Genomic DNA, 21,542 nt, shown 5'->3' on the forward strand with positions numbered 1-21,542 from the left:
TTATCTGAACTAAGAATCACTCCTATTTTAGTAATCATGATCACCATTTAAAAATAATCCTATAGTGTTCCTTCACTTTTCACAATAATTATAGACATTAATTATGTCATGGTTTCTTCTGTTTTAGGAGAAAATTGCACTTTTTTAATAGCATATGGATGACGGTATAAACTTTTTACATATTTCCAAATATTCCATTTCAAAGAAAAACAATAATATTTGAACATGGGCACTGTGTTTGATAGTTAATTAACATTAACCTGTAATGATCCTATACTTTCTCCACTTACACTAACTTAGGCAAATAAGACTGTTCTATTCCTAAGTGTGAATTTTCACAGGAGGAGAAATCTGGCAGATAGAGATCCTCACCATCATCTGAACACTCGAACTGGACTTCCTTTTCTGAATTGACCAGTCAAAGAGAAAGGAAAAGAAAAAAAATATGACCGGTTGAATTTTTAAAGTATCAAAGCATGGAGCACAGAATAATTTTGTCTTTAAAGGTGAACTATAAGTTGACTGGAAGAAAAAAGTTCTGGAAATGTTTCTTTCTATATAAGGATAGTAGTGAAAATAAATGTCTCAATAGAAACTGGGAACTCTGCATCACCAAACAATACAGAAAAACACAGGGGAATAAAACATTTGGAAAATTTAAAATATCACATTCCCGCCAATGTTACATTGGGAAAAAAGCAGACATCAACAGTCATTACTGAACTTTAAGTTGAATAAACTAAGCAGAAGGAAGAGAATATTACAGGTTGAGGAAAGGAATTAATCAAAGGTAAATGCCAACCTAACGGGAATCACAAGTGCATGGTCACCATAGCTCTGGAAATTCCCAAATCACACACAGACAGGTGCTGAAGAAATGACTGGGCATGAACATAAGAAGTGACAAATGATTTTCTAAGTTATATATTCAAAATGAACTGACCACTTGACTTTGGGTCAAGTTCAAACGTTAGAAAATTAATTAATTCCCAAGAACGTTGAAGTGTTCATGAGGAATGTAGGTGTCTGCCATTGGAAGAGAAAGAAAAGGATTAAAGAAATAAAACATCGAGGTAATACTCTGGAAAGATAACAAACATAATGCATGTATAAGGTTATATTCAATCAAAGGTAAATTCCTCTGAAACAAAACAGAATCAGTAGAAAATAAGCTGTATTATTTTGTTTAGAAATCCAAGAAAGTCAAAATATTCTGCCATTATCTTTCTTGGAAAATTTTTCTAATATTTGTTCAGGATATTCATGTTAAGTCTGTCTCAATACCTTATGATAGAAGAACAGGAACAATTAAGACCTTTATAAAAACTGCCCAAGCAGAGAAATATAGTCATTTGAATTTTGATTTCCTAGACTCAATGATTTGATTTTTTTTTTCCCCCCGTGGGCTATAAATTTCAGCAGCCTTCAAGAACATAGCATAACTATTTGGAAAAGCATTTGGTTTTCAGGGATTTTCAGGTCACCATGACAGTTTGAGGATGTAGTAAAACAGAGAGGATTTAGACGTTCAGTTTCTATAGTAACTCCATATAAAGTCTTATTCTGTCATGATTATTTAATATATAATAAGTAGAAAAAAATGCAGCTTTTCTTGGTATAAATATTAGTCATTCCTGTATATTAAATTATTTTATATTTCAACCTTCATCCTTTATCAGGAACTATAAAAAGTATAAGCTGCAATGACTTAGAATTTATATTTAACATTTAAAAATAATCCAGCATCTGAAAGTCGGAAATGAGTTTAGGAGCACCTGTTTAACTTACCTTTACTCCATCTGGTTTCTTCAACAAACTCTTGGCTGCTGCAAAACGAGAGTAAAATCAGTTTAGCGAGTTATCCATAGAAACCGACAGCCAGGCAACAAAACAGGTTATTGTTTCCTTCTACCACCTTTACTGATTTATGGCCAACATATGCCAAGTTATCAAGGTCACATTGATGAGCGCGAGCTTACAGGACATTGAAATACAGTATCACTTTTCTTAATCTTGCCACATCAAATTTAGAACTAAATTCTTATTTAGTTCATTGAATATAATTGGACACTTTGCCACTTATATTATTGGACTTTATTTCACTGTTGGCTGTGAAAAGGATACTGGAACTTTAACTGGACTATGCTTTTGTAATCCAGAAAGTTGATTTCAAGTCTTTAGCCATCAGCTCACAGATTGTTATTACATGTTCATTCACACCAAAAGTATCAGTTCTGCCACTTAAGTCCCTCTTCCTAGAGGTTTAAAACTCGTTTGTGACAATTTGCTCTGGCTAAATAACATTCTTTTTCATAAATATATATTTGAAATCAGATAATTTCATTTTTACAAAAATATTAATAACTATACTTAAAATGAAATGGTATATTATTGACCTAGAGCAAATTTTTTAAACGCTTAGCATATGACCTTTAAAAAAAGGTATTATGTATTTTCTTATACTTCAAAATCAGAATACAAAGGTCATAAACAAAAGCCTTTTACACTGAAAAATTAAAACTCATAAAATTTGAGGCGAGATAGAAAACAAAATGAAATCTTCAACTAAATCAGAGAACTCCTAAAGTACATGGTCTTACATGAAACTTTACTTTTTCGGAGGGAGCTTTTAGCATTTCTTCTGTCACTGAACTCCTTGAGTATATTAAAAAGTGAAGTGAAAAATATACTTATGAATGGGTACCTACACAGTGAACGGATTATGTAACTGTCAATGACAATTAGTAGATCAAGTGTAGAACATCCACAAACATGTAGGACAAAGTACACACTTATGCTTCCATTTAATGTTAATTTTATATATATATATATAGTTATTTAAGTACATCAGAATAGAATTTGGTATCTGAAATGGAAACACCTAGCTATAATAGAACTGCATGAACATGTAATTTCCTGACATCTGTTTGATTTGGGCCATTAGTTTGATATCACTTTGATAAAATTTTAAATTTATTTAAAATATACAAAAATGTTAATTTTATTTAGTCTTTAGCAACAAAGCTATTAATTTATTATTAATAAGACTGTAAGAAATAGTAGTCTTAGCTATAATACTGTGTGGCTGGAGCTAAAAAGCAATATTAAGTAAATCCTGTGGCAGTTAATAGGTTAGAAAGCAAATTCAGAATAATTGGAATTGCAATAGCAAGCGAAGAGGAGACAATGATTCAGGGTAAGCAGGGATTTGGCCTGGGAGATGCAGAAATGTCCCTTTTGCTTACTATTCACCTTACCTCACAAGAAATACATTCCACATAACGGGAGAAAAGAAAAAATAAAAACAACTTTATAACCATATACTTATGGACAAGTTACTTTAAAGAGCATGTCTGGCAATGAAACAGAATGAATACTCAAAACTAAAATGCAATATCAACTATAAGATGTAACTGCGCCTAATGTTATACCAGTTGGTTTTGAAATGACGGATAAAAAAAAGTTTGCTTTTCATGCTAAGACATTCAGAAACAATATCAAATCCACATATTAGTCGTGAGTTTTTAGTTTACGTGATGATGAAAAGGAAAATGTGAGGTAAAAAGCTTCTATACATGGGTACATGTATTAATAAAGGCCCAATTTATGCCTGAGACTTTAACAAAATGTACAATCTTAATTCTGGAGATTTTTTTCAAGTTAGTTTGTCATTAACAATACATACCATAGAAATCATCCTACTTTTTAGTGATTCATTAATGATTGGGCCACAGTGAATATTAATTTATTTGAATATAGCATGTATTAGTTAATATTTAATGAGATATTGAACTCACCCATATAAATGTCAACTATATTAATCAACTGTTCATAAAACAGGTAACTTGACAAAGGCAGTAACAGGATTTTACTACACCAAACAAATTGGACAAAATGCATACAATTGACTAACACAGTCCCTCAGTTTGTAGCATTACTCATTGTGTTATTATCATTGTTGCTGTTTAACAGGTCAGTGGAAGCCTTTGGAAAGCCTCCTGCAAACTCACATTATATACAAAGGGAGACAAAAGGTGACCATTTAATAAAATGGTAAACAGTAACTAGAAATTGGTTGAGAAGTTTGGAAAACATGATAATGATATAGATCATCACCTGACATCACTACAATACTCAGAAGTGAAGTATGTAGCAGGAATAAATTACTGAAGACATAGCTGGATAATTTGATGCTGCAGATCACTCTTATATAAACAGTAAGCAAAGTAAAACGGTAGTATTTTTGGTATAATCGTCTGACAATTGTTCCACGTTTAAACAGCCAAACAGTTTTACCAATGCAACTGCCTTGCTGCTTCACTCCCTCTCCATACATAAGACTGATGAGCTTTTACCAAAATTTTATTTTTGGAAACCTGATCCTTTGAGGTAACCTATCAAAAAAAGGAGTTCCAAAACTCAATTTCTGGAAAGAGTATATACTTTATGTTGACTTCGGCGAGTCACTTCTACAATAAAGAAATAGTTTAGCTTCTTTCAGCCCATTATTTAAACAAACTTATTTTTACCAAGAAATCATTTCAAGGAACGTTTACTACTGTGGGGTAGGTTCTCTGTAAATTCTTGAGTTTAGATACCTTCGAAAGTTGTAATCATTCTTACAGCAGGCCAAGCTACTACAGAACCGTACTTTCAAAAGAACTTAGGCCTAAGGGAATTGGGTTCCTCAATAATGGCCTTCTTCTAAAAATCTTGCTTACTGGGATTCCCTGAGAGAATGAGACAAAAAAACAAACTATTCATAGTTACTACTTTATGAGATCTCAATTAATTCTAGGTTCAAAATGCTGAGCTTCAAGCTGGGGGGGAGGACGTAGTTCCAAAGTGTGTGCACCCCCGCAGGGATGGCAGAGGGGTTCCGAGTCCCGCTCCAGTGCCGACCAGAGGCGGCGCTGCTGGGGCGCTCTCGGGGAGAGTGCAGTCACGGGCCTAACGCCTCTGCGAGACGGCGCCCACAGGCGTGCAAGGAATCCATGGCACACGTTTGCCACCCCTGAACAACAGTGTTTTTCTAATGATTAAAGAATTGAAAATTAAATTCCAAAGAAGATACCAGAGAGGAGAGGAGGGGCTCGAGAGCCGAGTGCTTAACACGTGTACCTGAAAAGTTCCTGGTAGCCAGCATAGTTGTCAAGATGGCACCCTGTCAGAGCGATAAGAATACAAAATTAGTGCTGCCTTTGCAAAGCACTGACCTAACAAAGAAGCCGTTTTTGATAATAAATCTTCTCCTAGCCTTACTCTCAGTCAGGGCATGTTTGCTTGGCTTTGGCTTTGGTTTCCTGGGAGTAGCGGGGCCTATGTTTCTCATAATGCTGGGACCACCCTTGTGGGGGCGGCCAGATTCCGATGATGAACCCTCACAGCTGTTTTCCACTGAAGGGAGGGACCACGGCACGCATGGCCAGTGATCCTAGCTCTTCCTCGTAGCTTTAATACCAGTGTAGATTCCGTTTCCCAAACACCCAGGAGAAGAAGAGTCCTGAGGCTCACACGTTTAAAAGCCTTTGCCCATAGCTCTGTTCCTCACACAGAATCTCTGCTCTCGCTGCCAAATCGCCCTCCTCACAAAAGTGGAACGTTTCTTACCTTCAGTTTTCTTCTGGCATTGAATTTCTTCAAGCAGTCAACAGTCTCCTGTCTGTGCATCATGGAAGCAACAGTAGAACGTTGCTGGAAGAGGAGAAAAATAAACTTAATTGAGGATATTCAAAAGATATTCATTCCTCAACTTCATCAAATTTTTATTAATGGTGCCTGCATCCATCTGACAAACTTATAAGCATTCAGCTGCAAGAGTTTCCTAACAATGAAAGACTGATTTTAGCCAAGACTATTTGTAAGACAAATTTTAAAGGAGAATGTATTTTTCATTTGAGCTCCTGAGATCTTTGGAGAACTGTCACTTACACAGATCCATGGGTGTTTCAGTGCCTCCGAGGCTGTGATACGCTTGGCAGGGTTGATAGTAAGCATTTTATTGATGAGGTCTTTGGCTTCAGGAGTCACTGTGTCCCACTCTGGTGATGGAAACTTTAAAAATATGTTTATAAAGGGTTTAAAAAATAGATACACTCAGTGGAACAGAGAAGAGCCAAATATACTAATAATTTCCTTAAGTAGTGAATTTCTTGTATAAGTTAAATTGTATCTATATATAGACAAACTGATGTAGATATATATATCCCCCCTCTATGTATATATCTATATATTAAGATATTGAGTGTAACTGATAAGGGACAAACATGTACACTAAATTGCCATAACTAGTGATACATTCTTAAATTTGGAAAAATAAACTCAATCTTCTAGTCCTCTCAAAGCATATTTGCTTTGATATGAAAATTCAATTTTATGTGGCCTTTCTCGTAATTATTTATGCAATTTTGCAAAAGTCAGTAAAGCTGAGACATTGTCACATCGTCATGCTACTATGCCAAGGTTCAAAATAATGTGTTACACACTTCCACAACTCATCAACAGTAATAGCAGAGATAATAAAACAGCTTCAATTCCTGTTCCAAAACTGACCTATAAATTGTCGCTATTTGGAGTGCAGCAGTGAGAAGAAATTTGAGACTACAAATTTGAGCCTCAGCAGGATTTCATTTTAACACTTCAAAAATGATAAATTTCACCAAAAGAAAGTTCATGAAATTTACTCTTATAACTTCTATTAGTAATCTGTTTGTATAGTAATAATATGATACAGAGATTTATTCTAAATTTCTGTGTATAAATTTTTTGTTGATAATTATGTAACCTCACTTTCACTTAATAAGCATATTTAGTAGAAATAATATTCTTGATGGGTTAAGAAAAATGTATATCGCATTAGTTTCTAAATAAACAAAATATCAGGTTCTTTTCTCAATTCACGAATTTTTATAGACAATCTTGAGAAAAAAGGCATTGTCACTGTGCCTTAATGGACTAAAGTTAGTTCACTTTCAGTAGTCATAAAATGGGCAGTTTGTGATCCACTGGCAAAACGAAACATAAGAAAAATGATATTGACTCTTTAATACTTGCAAATTTTTGCCAGTTTAACAACTGTCATTTTAATTCCAGAAGTTTATTTTAGGCAGTTGTAAAAACTTGCTAATCAGGAACTATTGAAGAAACACTCAACCCTGCTTCTTTATGATGTGCAGATCTTCTGATAGTAAATGAGGGGCTGGGTTCAACCCAGATAAAGGTGGGCCCTTTTCTTATTTTTCTAACTTTCACAAAGTCATTCCTTCACATTCACCAAGCAGTGCATTGCAGACCTGTGTCTTCCCAGAGGGGTGCCTAGTTCTAGTCTGTAAAGATGGTGAATGTGCTAGCTTGGCCAGGTAAATTACAATTTGGTTTAATTATCATTAGTCTGGCTAAAATGGAATGCTTCAAAATTAAAAGATTTTAAATACCTGTGATACACACATTCATCTGAATGTTACGTTTAGTCAGAAATGCATTGGGGAGTTCATGAGACCTCATACAATATAATACAGACTTCTCATAACTTTTCTCACAGCCACATTGAGCTTTTAACTTGTACACAGAAGGTGGACCCAATATTGCCTACCACTTAGTTAGCCCACTTAATAACATAGGAAGAGCATGTCCAGACCTTGCATTCTGACTTCCAGAGGACTGTGTGAGGTAAAACCAGAGGAGGTGGTAAATCATATTTACAGACATATTAATCAAAGGAGAGAAAATTATACCAAAGAGCACAAAGTTAAGCCCAAAAGACAAAGTAGATAAGGTCTTACTCTTCAGATACAGAACTTAATTCATATGCCTACTTTCAAATATTCTAATTGTAATGAAATGTATTGGAATTGTGCTTTTCAAATATTTTTCAATTGTGAAACCCATTCTTCAAATGAAAGCTCTCAGAGAAGCCATTTGGGTAAACAAAACAAAAACAGTCAAAACTGACATAATGGAACGATGTTCTATTTGATACATGGATCACTGCAAAGTATTGTTGGTATATAAATATGTGATAAGCATTTGAAAATATAATTCAGCTAAACAGGTAGTAACCATTTCTAAAGCAAAAATCTTTTAATTTTTATATGTTTTAAAATGCACTAAGATCCAAATGCTTTGACAAGCAAGGTCCTTCCTTAGAGACTTCAAACTGTTTACCTTTCAATCTTAGGAGATATTGAGCTAAAAGGAAATAGAAACTGGATATAGATGCTGCATTGCTTATTCTTTATCTCCCTTCCCCTAAGAGAGAGGAAAATAATAAGGGACATTAAAAAAAAAAAATAAGGGACATTATTGAAAATTATGGTTAAAATAGCAATGAGAAAAATCTGGTTCTCAGGCAATAAACAAAAAACCCTCGTCTAAAGCTGGATGAACATTTATTACATACATCATAAGCTCCAGCCTTGATCTGCTGATAGAGTCTGTGCTGGTCTTCATCCCAGAAGGGTGGATATCCAACCAGTAGAATGTAGAGAATGACCCCTGGAGGGAATGAGCATATTAACATAACGTTAAGTCACAGACAACAATAAGTTAAATGTGGCAGATCCACAATGATATTAAGCCACACCCATTCAAAGAGGGGAAACTGGATTGTTGGTAAACTACAGAGGGACGTGTTCTGATATACTCTGAAGTGTTCTGTGGAGGGTGAATGCTGTTCCCCCTATGCTCAAGAGCTCTGATTATGCACCAGGTCCAATGCATGCACCAAAGAATTCTAAAGACGCACAGCAGGACAACAACCGAAGATGAAGCGCACCTGCCATTTTGGCTGACACACTTGGCCTCCCTGAACCCCGCCTATATATGAGCTCCCTGCGCTTTTATCTATTTAGACACCATGTGATTTTAGTCACTTTGTAGGCTGACATTTAAAAACATAACGTTATTTATTTCCTTAGTCATTTTGCTGCTAATTAGGACATTTTGTAGAGCAATTGTGCCCTGGTTATAGATTCATGCTCTAAATAGTCAGGGTCCCTGGGAGTGTGGATAACATATAAAGAGATGAAAATCCTTTTCTCTTTAATGACCTTAGTCTTCAAAAATAGAGTTTTTCAGTAAAACAACTAAACCAGTGTTACTACAGAAGAGTATATGTTACAAAGAGGGAAAAGTAAGAGGAAAGTGAAACTGTACATAAAATTCAAAGAATTAGATGCTCAGCTTTAATATAATTTGAGATCTTTTTCATAAATATCAATATGTAATTATTCACAAATTAATTTAATCAATACTTTTAAATTAACTTTTAAATTAAAAAAATTTAACTGATTTAACTTTTAAATTAAAAAAAATCTTTTAACTTTTAAATTAAAAAAAATTCTTGCATTTGCTAGTTTTTAACTTGCCTTGAAATCATATCTGGGGTCTAAATTTCTCCCATGACTGTCCTTTTTATCATCATATGTCCCTTCCTCTACTTTTGAAATACTTTATTACCCTGCTTAAGGTCTTCACTTTCTTTTCTAGCCCATTGTCCCTGCCATTACTCTGAAGTCTCCTGCTTTCGTTTCTCTTGCTGAGTCCCCTTAACTGGGGAAGCCTGGGAGAGGTGGTAAGACAGGTGATACATTGCCTGGAGGGCCTGAGTCTTCTTTTTCCCTTTGCCAAAGCTGGTCTCTTCGTTTCCTTACCTTTACGCTGTTAGTGACACCTAGTCCTGCTCCTGTCCATCAGACTTGACATCTGTATACGATAAACACTGTTGCAGCTAAAATGGCTTTAAACAAGGGTTTATTCACCCTAGACTTTTCTAACCTGCTTCAGGAAGGCTCAGTTCAAAAGCCGATCACTACTGGAATAAAGCATTTTAAGCAACATTCTTAAATAAAAACCCAACAAGGCTTTAAAATCAAGATCGAAAGTTACTTCACGGCAGTAGAGTTTAAAAAAAAAAAAAAAAAAAGGACAATGCAGAAAATTACAATATATTGGTACCTCACCTTCACAACATGAAAATATTTTTTCCATCACTACATTACAGACTTAATGTGCATCCATTTAAATTTATTTTCATATTTTTACTATCTGATGTAACAGAGGCATCTAATAACAATGATGATGATGAGTGTCTGTGTTTGTGTCCCCAGGATGCAAGGAGAAAAGAGGATACACCTAAGTAGTTTTAACCCTCTGCTGTGGTTTAGGGGGTGAAGAAGAAAATCAGCTTCGTAACTGGAAGAGTCTATAGCAATTTTTTTTTTTCTTTGTGAAAATTTATGGAGTAATTTTTATGCAGTAACATAGCTTAATAACACAGGCTGCATTTAAAAATTTTTTTAAACATCTTTATTGGAGTACAATTGCTTTACAATGGTGTGTTAGTTGCTGCTGTATAACAAAGTAAACCGGCTATATGTATATATATAGCCCCATATCCTCTCCCTCTTGCGTCTCCCTCCCACCCTCCCTATCCCACCCCTCTAGGTGGTCACAAAGCACTGAGCTGATCTCCCCGTGCGATGCAGCTGCTTCCCACTAGCTATCTATTTTACATTTGGTAGTGTATGTATGTCAAAGCTACTCTCTCATTTCGTCCCAGCTTACCCTTCCTCCTCCCCGTGTCCTCAAGTCCGTTCTCTTATAGTGATTTTTATTAGACATTTTTCTAGTAAACATCTGGAGTTAGACTGTTATAAAATTATAAAGCAGACTCACAACTGTGACATTTAGCGTTCTGGACCTAGGCCTGGCCTGCTTCTGACGCTTTGTTCTTGTGCATTACATCTACGGGTAGACACTTGGTATGGTACTTCTCTGGGAAGGGAAGGCTCACAGACAGTTCATTCCCCAAGAATCAGCAGCCACTATGTAGATAAATGCTCGTGATTTAATTGCTTGATTGAGGGATTTCTACGAAAAATGTACTTTTAATAAAATAATAGCATAAATATAGTGGATTTAAAAATACTTTCAGGCTGGAAGATTTAAAGAAAAGAGCTACATAGACATTATTGAGCAGACTGATGTGAAATTGTCAATGCCTATTTAAATAAACACTGTTTTGTAAGCTTACTTTGCCTTGCTCATTAGACTAGATTCCAAGGCATTTCTGGGTTATGTGCTTTTTTGTGGGCCTATTTTCTGAAAGTACAGAACAACGATGAGAGTTGTGGCATATTAATAAGGATAATATTAGTAAATTTTATTGTAGATAACACTTGCTGAGCACTTACCTGTGCTTTACTGCATTACCTCATTTAATCTCTATACAATACTATGAGGTAGATGTTATTGCTCCCATTTTACAGATGAGGAGACAGAAGCCGAGAGCTGAAGTGACTTAATTGTTTGAGCCACAGGCAGCCTTGACAAAGTCATGTCTTAAACATTCCCTGCAGCCACTTTTTCTTTATTTATGAACTTTAACAAGAATGGTCATTTTACGTTTTAAATTGTTTGTGTTGTCTAATTGAGAGGCCTTGACTTTCACTAGGAAGGTTTCAATTTGGTTCTGCCTTAAATATTCCCTGCAGCCACATTTTCCTTTAGCTATGCACTTTAACTTGATTATTTTAAAGTTTTTGTTGTCTATTTGAGAGTTCTTGCCTCACTAATAAAAATCCGATTTACATTTTCCTCATAATCCTAATATTTTACCTTTTTCTCCTAGGTCAGAGAAAAAAAGATGGCACTAAGACATCTATAACTAAAGCACTAATCTCTTTAAAAGCCAATCAAAGGGTCTTCATTTTCTTTGCAAGAACACTTCAGGGGGTGATATGACCTCCAAATGTCAGATGTCTCTCCTGATGTTAGCAGCCCTTCATGATCACTGCCTAGATATTTCACTAGGGATTACAAAATAATAATGATATTCTAATTCTATTACACCTTTCTTAGTCTAAGAATAACTTACTTAATCAGCTGTTTGGTTACCCTGAGATATAGTTCATAGAGGAAAGATAGGGTAATTAATTTTTTCCTTCTTTATTAATCAGTTTTCAAAATAATGCACTGGTTCCCCAGCATCTTCCAAAGGCTAGGATTTCTGATGCATTTTGACCATTATTATGAATGCATGGATTTAAACTTATTTGATGCTTCAATCCCTTACTTTTATTTTTCTTATTTATCCTCTAGTTATCCCATCTTTAACCAGTAGAAGACTCTTCAGTTAGGCTCCTGAATCCTGTTAATACAAACTCTGTGGCCTTTAATAGTTTCCGTTCTTTCTGGTTATCACCAGATGCTCCTGGATAATCTTGCACTTTTCCTAATCCAGACTTGGAATCAGCCACTTCTATAAGGAATCCTGATTTCTTATAGTGGCAAACAGTATACAGAGACCGAGACTGGGTACTCTGAGGAGTGCTCTGTGGGAACTACAGGCTTCTTCAACAAATAAATTGAGAAAGGAGGAAAGAGGAGTGAGAAGAGGGGGAGGGAGAGAGGAGCAGAACTTACAAATTAAAAGAGACTTACGAGACCAAACTGATAACAAAATTATGAGACAAGCGCTTCCCTGGTGGCGCAGTGGTTGAGAGTCTGCCTGCCAAGGCAGGGGACACGGGTTCGAGCCCTGGTCTGGGAAGATCCCACATGCCGCGGAGCGGCTGGGCCCGTGGGCCACAATTACTGAGCCTGCGCGTTTGGAGCCTGTGCTCCGTAACAAGAGAGGCCGCGATAGTGAGAGGCACGCGCATCGCGATTAAGAGTGGCCCCCTCTTGCCGCAACTGGAGAAAGCCCTCGCACAGAAACGAAGACCCAACACAGCCATAAATGAATAAATAAAAAAAATTTAAAAAAAAATTATGAGACAAGAGGGCAAATAGCAAAATTACTAGATATTTGATAATTTTAAGCAATTATTATTACATGACATTTAAAAATATTTCTATTATTGGACTTGACTTAAATAATCTTGGGGTGGAGGAATTAGCAGGGTGGTGAAGATGAAAGAAGATTAGCCGTCAGTTCATTATACCATTATTCTCTCTACTTTGTACAGAGAATTTTCCCTAACATTTTCCATGAAAAGTTTAAAAAACTATTTCGACATGGTCTGCTTCATATAACGTTTAAAAAAATGGAAACTATCACTAGTTTTCATTACCTTATGTACATATTTGTGCTTGGGAGATGCTAGAGATGTTTGATTAATAAGAGTTGAGAAGCACTGATTACTGATTAGGTAGAAAGACTACATTATCACGAACATTCAAAACTGATTTTTAATAAAAGCTAGAGTTAGAAAAATGATTACTCCTATAATCACATTAATGATTAAAACATTCTAAAGGCTGTTCTTATGAAAAAAGAGGTGAAGAAGCAATGCTGAGAAACTCTTGAGAAGTCAGTGAGAAGTTAATGGAGCAATCTAACAAGGCATCCACTTCATCTTCTCAGAAAGCAAAGGGCATAGCATGAGCTTGTGTGCAAAATGCAGGTGGAGTTTGGAAATTAACTAGTGAGGGATAAGTATGGCTCCTTTTTATCCCTTATGCAATAAATAAATAAATAAATAAATCACAATTCAAATAGGGAAAGTGTTCAACTAACATTCTGAGACCCACAGAGCCAATGATGGGTAGAACAAAGATCTAAAAGATCAAGGCCAGCAAGTTAGAAAATTATTTTTCCGATGATGAAAGCTATTTACACCATGTAGTAGGGGTGGCAAACTGACAGGCTTTCTGGCACCAGGCTGAGGTGAGTGCAGGTGCCTGCTGGGCATGAGGTAGGCAGGAACCAGGGCAGGGCATGTGTCCGTTTGTCTGACAGGTACAGCGGCCATATAAGAACAAAAGCATCTTGTTATTAGCTCTTTCAATTACTTTACAGAAGCCAGAAACTGATAGTTTCCAGAAAAATCTTCTGATAATAAATTATAAAGATAAATGTTAACACCCCCCAAAATAAAAGGTCCAACTGTCTGGCCAAGATATCTGTAGACCACTTGTTTGCAACTTGTGCTCTACAATGTAAGAATCCTAAGATTTGCTGCCCTAAAGGAATTTGCAACTAGCTGAGTTATGCTGCCCAATGTTGGTGTACACCAGAATCACCTGGCAAACTTGTGAAAATGCAAATTCCTGAACTTCATCACAGAGAATCTGATTCAATCGTTCGTGGGTGGGTCCCAGAAAAGTTGTATTTTTGATAAGCACTCAGGTAGGTCACTTTGAAGCATGTGATCTGTGATCCACAGTTTGAAAAACATCAAGTCAGGGAAACCATAAATACTATATCTAGAGAAATGTCTGAAAGTGTGTAAGTTCAGAATAAGAGGATATTGGTAGAGACTGAGACTGGGAGTGAAGCTCCATGGGTTGAAGACTGATGAAGATGCGGGTCATAAGGGATGAAGGCAGATTGCCTTCTAAATGTGAGGCACACCTGGAATGGTCCAGTGTAAGTGCTGCAGAACCGGTTGGTAAGAGCAACAAATTGTCCAGTAGGCTTGTGATTTCAAAACGGTAAATACTTTCCCAAAAAGCGCTTGATGCTGACTTATTCCAGCTGAAATATGAAAAGGCTAAGGCTCAGAAATCACACAATTGCTGGACCTAAACTGGCCAAGAAAGAAAAAAGAAATATATTCCATAATATTTCAAAGATTTGTCAAAAGTTACTGTACATTCTGTGACAGCCACTATATTATCACTCATAATTGTTCTGATACCTAATTCAGGTAGAGAAATAGCAAGATAAGGGATGTGTGTGTGTGTGTGTGCATCTGTGTGCCCGCTATGTTTATAGACTTACATTTATTATTTTTTAAAGCCAAGATGTAGAAGGAAGTTCGGTTAAAAACCAGTGATTCAGCGACATCTATAAACATTTGCTCATCCCATTAGGGAATTATGAAACTAGCTATATATGCAAGAAAACTATCAAAATCAATTTACTGGTGTTAATGGCAGAACACAGGGCTATGTTCTTGCTTCACTAATGTCTATCATTTACTTTCCAGTAAAGGACTAGTAGCTTTCAAAGCCCAGGTACAGCTCAGATTATATTCTGCGTGAGATCACAAAAGTAAGGTAATGGTGGTGAGGATTTGAAATTCCCTGCGTACAGACTATTGCATGTTTCTAATAAAAATAATGCACAGGCTTCTTTGAGCCATTATACCAGTGCTGTGCTTCACTCTGTTCTGTGTCAACTGCCCAAAGACAGCCTTAGTGAGAGCTCATAGTTTAATTCACATAGAAGATTACCTGCCATTTTGGTAAATGGCTTATTCTGCATTTCTTTTGTTATCTGGGTTATGTAATTTCTTACCACACTACCCAATGTCTAGCCTTGCAAAGAAGTAGTTATTCAATTGGCAAGAGCTAGTGCTGATGGGTGATTGAAAAAAGCTGCTCTCAAGATATGCCATTACCTAAAAGCAGTAAAATAATGCGTATGTTACTTTGGTGGTTATTATGGGGATGGGGATGAGGAAAGGTGCACCATCTTATAAGTAAAGTGAATTTAATGTAACTATCAAGACATATAATAAAATGGTAAAACAATATTCTAAACCCACAGCAGAGATTCAGAAATGTAACAAAAAGCAGAAGAATCCATTATGATGTTCCTGGTAGTGGGCAGTGGGGGGTTATTTGCCCCAAATATGTAATATTAGAATATCTAAGACATTGCTGTGGTTAGCTGCATGATCCCAAGGCATTCGAGGCATGCAATTAAAAGATGCTACTGTCTCTAAAGAAAATGGGAGCTGGTGGCAAATATATGCTTTAAACAGGGCATGGCTTGTTCACAAAGGGATTTGGCTGCCTGTAAAAAAACCACGTAAAAAGAAAAGGTAAGAAATCAAAAAATACCTAGAAACAAATGACAATGACCCAAAACCTAGGGGATGCAGCAAAAGCAACTCTAAGAGGGAAGTTTATAGCAATACAATCCTACCTCAAGAAACAAGAAAAATGTCAAATAAACAACCTAACCTTACACCTAAAGCAATTAGAGAAAGAAGAACAAAAACACCCCAAAGTTAGCAGAAGGAAAGAAATCATAAAGATGAGATCAGAAATAAATGAAAAAGAAATGAAGGAAACAACAGCCAAGACCAATAAAACTAAAAGCTGGTTCTTTGCGAAGATACAAAAAATTGATAAACCACTAGCCAGGCTCATCCAGAAAAAAAGGGACAAGACTCAAATCAATAGAATTAGAAGTGAAAAAGGAGAAGTAACACCTGACACTGCAGAAATACAAAGAATCATGAGGGATTACTACAAGCAACTATATGCCAATAAAATGGACAACCTGGAAGAAATGGACAAATTCTTAGAAATGCACAACCTTCTGAGACTGAACCAGGAAGAAACAGAAAATATAAACAGGCCAATCAAAAGCACTGAAATTGAGCCTGTGATTAAAAATCTTCCAACAAACAAAAGCCCAGGACCAGATGGCTTCACAGGCGAATTCTATCAAATATTTAGAGAAGAGCTAACACCTATCCTTCTCAAACTCTTCCAAAATATAGCAGAGGGAGGAACACTCCCAAACTCATTCTACGAGGCCACCATCACCCTGATACAAAATCCAGACAAAGATGTCACCAAAAAAGAAAATTACAGGCCAATATCACTGATGAATATAGATGCAAAAAGCTTCAACAACACAAGCAAGCAGAATGCAAGAGCACATTAAAAGGATCATACCATGATCAAGCTGGGTTTATTCCAGGCATGCAAGGATTCTTCAATATACGCAAATCTATCAATGTGATACACCATATTAACAGATTGAAGGATAAAGACCATATGATAATCTCAATAGATGCAGAGAAAGCTTTTGACAAAATTCAACACCCAATTATGATAAAAACTCTCCAGAAAGTAGGCATAGAGGGAACTTACCTCAACATAATAAAGGCCATATATGACAAACCCACAGCCAACATCATTCTCAATGGTGAAACACTGAAACCATTTTCTCTAAAATCAGGAACAAGACAAGAATGCGCACTCTCACCACTATTATTCAACATAGTTTCGGAAGTTTTAGCCACAGCAATCAGAGAAGAAAAAGAAATAAAAGGAACCCAAATTGGAAAAGAAGAAGTAAAGCTGTCACTGCTTGCAGATGACATGATACTATACATAGAGAATCCTAAAGATGCCACCAGAAAACTACTAGAGCTAATCAATGAATTTGGTAAAGTAGCAGGATACAAAATTAATGCACAGAAATCTCTTGCATTCCTATACACTAATGATGAAAAATCTGAAAGAGAAATTAAGGAAACACTCCCATTTACCACTGCAACAAAAAGAATAAAATACCTAGGAATAAACCTACTTAAGGAGACAAAAGACCTGTATACAGAAAAGTAGAAGACACTGATGAAAGAAATTGAAGATGATACAAACAGATGGAGAGATATACCATGTTGTTCTTGGATTGGAAGAATCAACATTGTGAAAATGACTCTACTACCCAAAGCAATCTACAGATTCAATGCAATCCATATCAAAGTACCAATGGCATTTTTCACAGAGCTAGAACAAAAAAATTCACAATTTGTATGGAAACACAAAAGACCCCAAATAGCCAAAGCAATCTTGAGAAAGAAAAACGGAGCTGAAGGAATCAGGCTCCCTGACTTCAGACTATACTACAAAGCTACAGTAATCAAGACATTATGGTACTGGCAGAAAAACAGAAATATAGATCAATGGAACAGGATAGAAAGCCCAGAGATAAACCCACACACATATGGTTGCCGTATCTTTGTTAAAGGAGGCAAGAATATACAATGAAGAGGACAGCCTCTTCAATAAGTGATGCTGGGAAAAGTGGACAGCTACATGTAAAAGAATGAAATTAGAACACTTCCTAACACCATACACAAAAATAAACTCAAAATGGATAAAAGACCTAAATGTAAGGCCAGACACTATCAAACTCTTAGAGGAAAACATAGGCAGAACACTCTATGACATAAATCACAGCAAGATCCTTTTTGACCCACCTCCTAGAGAAATGGAAATAAAAACAAAAATAAACAAATGGGACCTAATGAAACTTCAAAGCTTCTGCACAGCAAAGGAAACCATAAACAAGACGAAAAGACAACCCTCAGAATGGGAGAAAATATTTGCAAATGAAGCAATGGACAAACGATTAACCTCCCAAATATACAAGAAGCTCATGCAGCTCAATATCAAAAAAACAAACAACCCAATCCAAAAATGGGCAGAAGACCTAAATAGACATTTCTCCAAAGAAGATATACAGATTGCCAACAAACATATGAAAGGATGTTCAACATCACTAATCATTAAAGAAATGCAAATGAAAACTCCAATGAGGTATCACCTCACACCGGTCAGAATGGCCATCATCAAAAAGTCTACAAACAATAAATGCTGGAGAGGGTGTGGAGAAAAGGGAACCCTCTTGCACTGTTGGTGGGAATATAAATTGATACAGCCACTATGGAGAACAGTATGGAGGTTCCTTAAAAAACTAAAAACAGAACTACCATATGATCCAGCAATCCCATCACTGGGCATATAACCGGAGAAAAGCATAATTCAAAAAGACACATGCACCCCAATGTTCATTGCAACCCTATTTACAACAGCCAGGACATGGAAGCAACATAAGTGTCCCTCGACAGATGAATGGATAAAGAAGATGTGGTACATATATACAATGGAATATTACTCAGTCATAAAAAGAAACGAAATGGAGTTATTTGTAGTGAGGTGGATGGACCTAGAGTCTGTCATACAGAGTGAAGTAAGTCAGAAAGAGAAAAACAAATACCGTTTGTTAACACATATATATGGAATCTTAAAAAAACAAAACATGGTTCTGATGAACCTAGGGGCAGAACAGGAATAAAGACGCAGACATAGAGAATGGACTTGAGAACACGGGGATGGGGAAGGGTAAGCTGGGACGAAGTGAGAGAGTAGCATCGACATATATACACTACCAAATGCAAAATAGATAGCTAGTGGGAAGCAGCCGCATGGCACAGGGAGATCAGCTCGGTGCTTTTTGACCACCTAGAGGGGTGGGATAGGGAGGGTGGGAGGGAGACGCAAGAGGGAGGAGATATGGGGATATATGTCTATGTATAGCTGATTCACTTTGTTATACAGCAGAAACTAACACAACATAGTAAAGCAATTATACTCCAATAAAGATGTTAAAAAAAAAAAAAGGTAAGGATAGGATTGAGGAAAATGGAAGGTGGCTCTGCTTATGGCAAAATGGGTTGAAATCTGTGAGATGCCCTGTGGCTCTTCATGAGGTGTGTGTGTGTGTGTGTGTGTGTGTGTGTGTGTGTGTATACGCACGCGGGCGCACTTATGTTTGTATGTGTACTTGCAGTATCTATCTAATATTTATTTACATTTTTCAAGAATGTGATATAGCTCAGACAGCAAGGGGGGAAACAACTCTTCATCTATCTTTTTTCCCTCTTCCAGCCAAGTAAGTTAGAGCTTCAACCCTAGAAGTTACCTCACATTTCACAGAAGTGAAATCCCATTATGACAAGATATGCCATTATTTTAAAAGGTTAGCTATACAAACTGTATTGTGGAAATGCACTCACACAGAAAATCCAAAAACAAGTGTACCCAAATTTACCAAAGTAATATTAAAATTGAGCACCGTGTGTTTAGTGAGTCTAAACCCTGATGACATGTCATAGTTGTTAAAAATGCAGCTGCCCACACTGAGCTCAGAGCCACTAAAGCAGAGGGCCCATGTAGGGGCTGGACAGTTCTGTGTATATAAGTTTCAGCACTGATTCTGCTCCACAACCAGGAAAGAATCTCTAGTACAAAATATCAGGGTTTTTTTGTTTTCTTTTTAAAGGATCTGATATTCTTCAAGGCCAGTAACATTGATACTGTCATAGTTGTTAAAAATGCAGCTGCCCACACTGAGCTCAGAGCCACTAAAGCAGAGGGCCCATGTAGGGGCTGGACAGTTCTGTGTATATAAGTTTCAGCACTGATTCTGCTCCACAACCAGGAAAGAATCTCTAGTACAAAATATCAGGGTTTTTTTGTTTTCTTTTTAAAGGATCTGATATTCTTCAAGGCCAGTAACATTGATACATTGTAAAAAGTGTTTTCAAATGCAAGAACCAAATTAATGATTTATTTAAGTTATTTAAATGAATGAGATATGATTCAGGAGCTGTGAAGGTGGTCCATAATAACATCTTTGGCAACGTAAAAGGCGTGCAAGAAAAAAAATTTAAAAGTGAACGAGGAAAGCAGAGAGAGAATTTAGTATTCAGGCGAGGGCATCATAATATTCAGCTGATGACCAGAACTACAGTGCTGAGTCATCTATTTAAATGTGTTCAGTCCCTCTCTTCTAAGGCTACAGATCAGTCATCTAGAAACTTCATTTATAAAGAAACACTTTCTAATAATAATAGTAATAATAACTCACACTTACTTATTTTAAAAAATCCTCTCGGAAGTTCTAGGAGGCAAGTGCTATTATTATCTCCATTTTTATAAGTGGAAGCTAGGGTACTGAGACTTGCCCTGGTCCTGACCCGTCTACACCGCAGCCTCTCTCCAGTGCCTGGTCCGAGGGCCGCACCCAACCCCCACCCCCTAACACATCCTCCATAAAATGTATCTGCGTCTGCCTGTCTCTCAGGGTACTCCACTCCCCTGAAAATTCATCAGCAGAAACGGATCTGTGATGGGGCTGATTTATTGCAAGGGAAATATTTGAGTTATCTGCCATTAACCTTTACATCTGAACAATAACATTTTGTGGCAATGCTCCAACCCAAAGGATTTTAGAGTTCCTGCTTAGGAAATATTCTCAGGGAGGCAGGAGGAAGACAGAGCTTGGGGCACACCTAAGACCCTACCCTTTAATTAGGCTACAATTCCAACTTTTTAGAATAATAATAGCTGTTTCCATTTTAAATTGCTTTACAAACTCTAAAACGTCTTCATTTAATACACACCCTATTTGACCCTCATATAATTCTATGAAGGTAAAATATTTCTATTTTATAGGTAAAGAAGCCAACTCAGAGACATTAAGGAGATGGGGTTAGCAGGTGCAAAGCAAAGACTTGAACCCAGGCATTGTGACTCCAGACACTGTGCTCTTCTCACGTCTGCCTTCCTAGGCATGGAGGTAACTCTAAGAGCCCGAGATGCACACAGTCTGAGATCAAGCACCAAGCTGTTGTGCTAATGATGTAGTGTCAGGAACCCAGAGGGTTAGCTCCTGCCAACAACTCCAGCAGAAAAATTTTCAGAACACCCTGAAGTATCCCTTTTGTTTCAGTCTCTCACCTATTTGAAGTATACGTTGACATGCAGAAATTCTGTTATAAAAACTGTGGTGGAAATCCTCCCCATTCTATACCTTTGAGCATGCATAGGCTACTTTTTGATTAGAGCTGGTTGTTAAAGGCCTAACTCGGAGCTCAGTCCCCACAGAACAGTCAATCACATTCCAAGATCCATTCTTTCCCTCTTAATCCCTGTTGAGCATCTCGTGGTACAGACATGACATCTGTGCTAAGGGCTTCCTGGTGGAGGTGACAGGATGGGAGTAT

At 36.8% G+C, this 21,542-nt stretch overlaps 1 protein-coding gene across 17 annotated transcripts in view; it reads right to left on the reverse strand.

Annotated features, from left to right (window-relative positions):
* CAMK2D (calcium/calmodulin dependent protein kinase II delta) overlaps nt 1-21,542 on the reverse strand; it is a 288,328-nt gene that overhangs the window by 41,159 nt on the left and 225,627 nt on the right. For 7 of the 17 annotated variants that reach the window (XM_036852760.1, XM_036852764.1, XM_036852766.1 and 4 more), the window contains exons 9-13: nt 8,399-8,493; nt 5,932-6,054; nt 5,611-5,694; nt 5,122-5,164; nt 1,789-1,826 (exon numbers count right to left, since the gene is read on the reverse strand). In XM_036852760.1, coding sequence (XP_036708655.1) covers nt 1,789-1,826; nt 5,122-5,164; nt 5,611-5,694; nt 5,932-6,054; nt 8,399-8,493 — 383 coding nt within the window. Of the gene's footprint in view, nt 1-372; nt 406-1,788; nt 1,827-5,121; nt 5,165-5,610; nt 5,695-5,931; nt 6,055-8,398; nt 8,494-21,542 lie in introns of all 17 variants that reach the window. The other 10 variants (XM_036852771.1, XM_036852772.1, XM_036852763.1 and 7 more) reach the window with 3 other exon arrangements.

This window comes from Balaenoptera musculus, chromosome 5 (genome assembly GCF_009873245.2).
Source record: "Balaenoptera musculus isolate JJ_BM4_2016_0621 chromosome 5, mBalMus1.pri.v3, whole genome shotgun sequence".
NCBI lineage: Eukaryota > Metazoa > Chordata > Mammalia > Artiodactyla > Balaenopteridae > Balaenoptera > Balaenoptera musculus.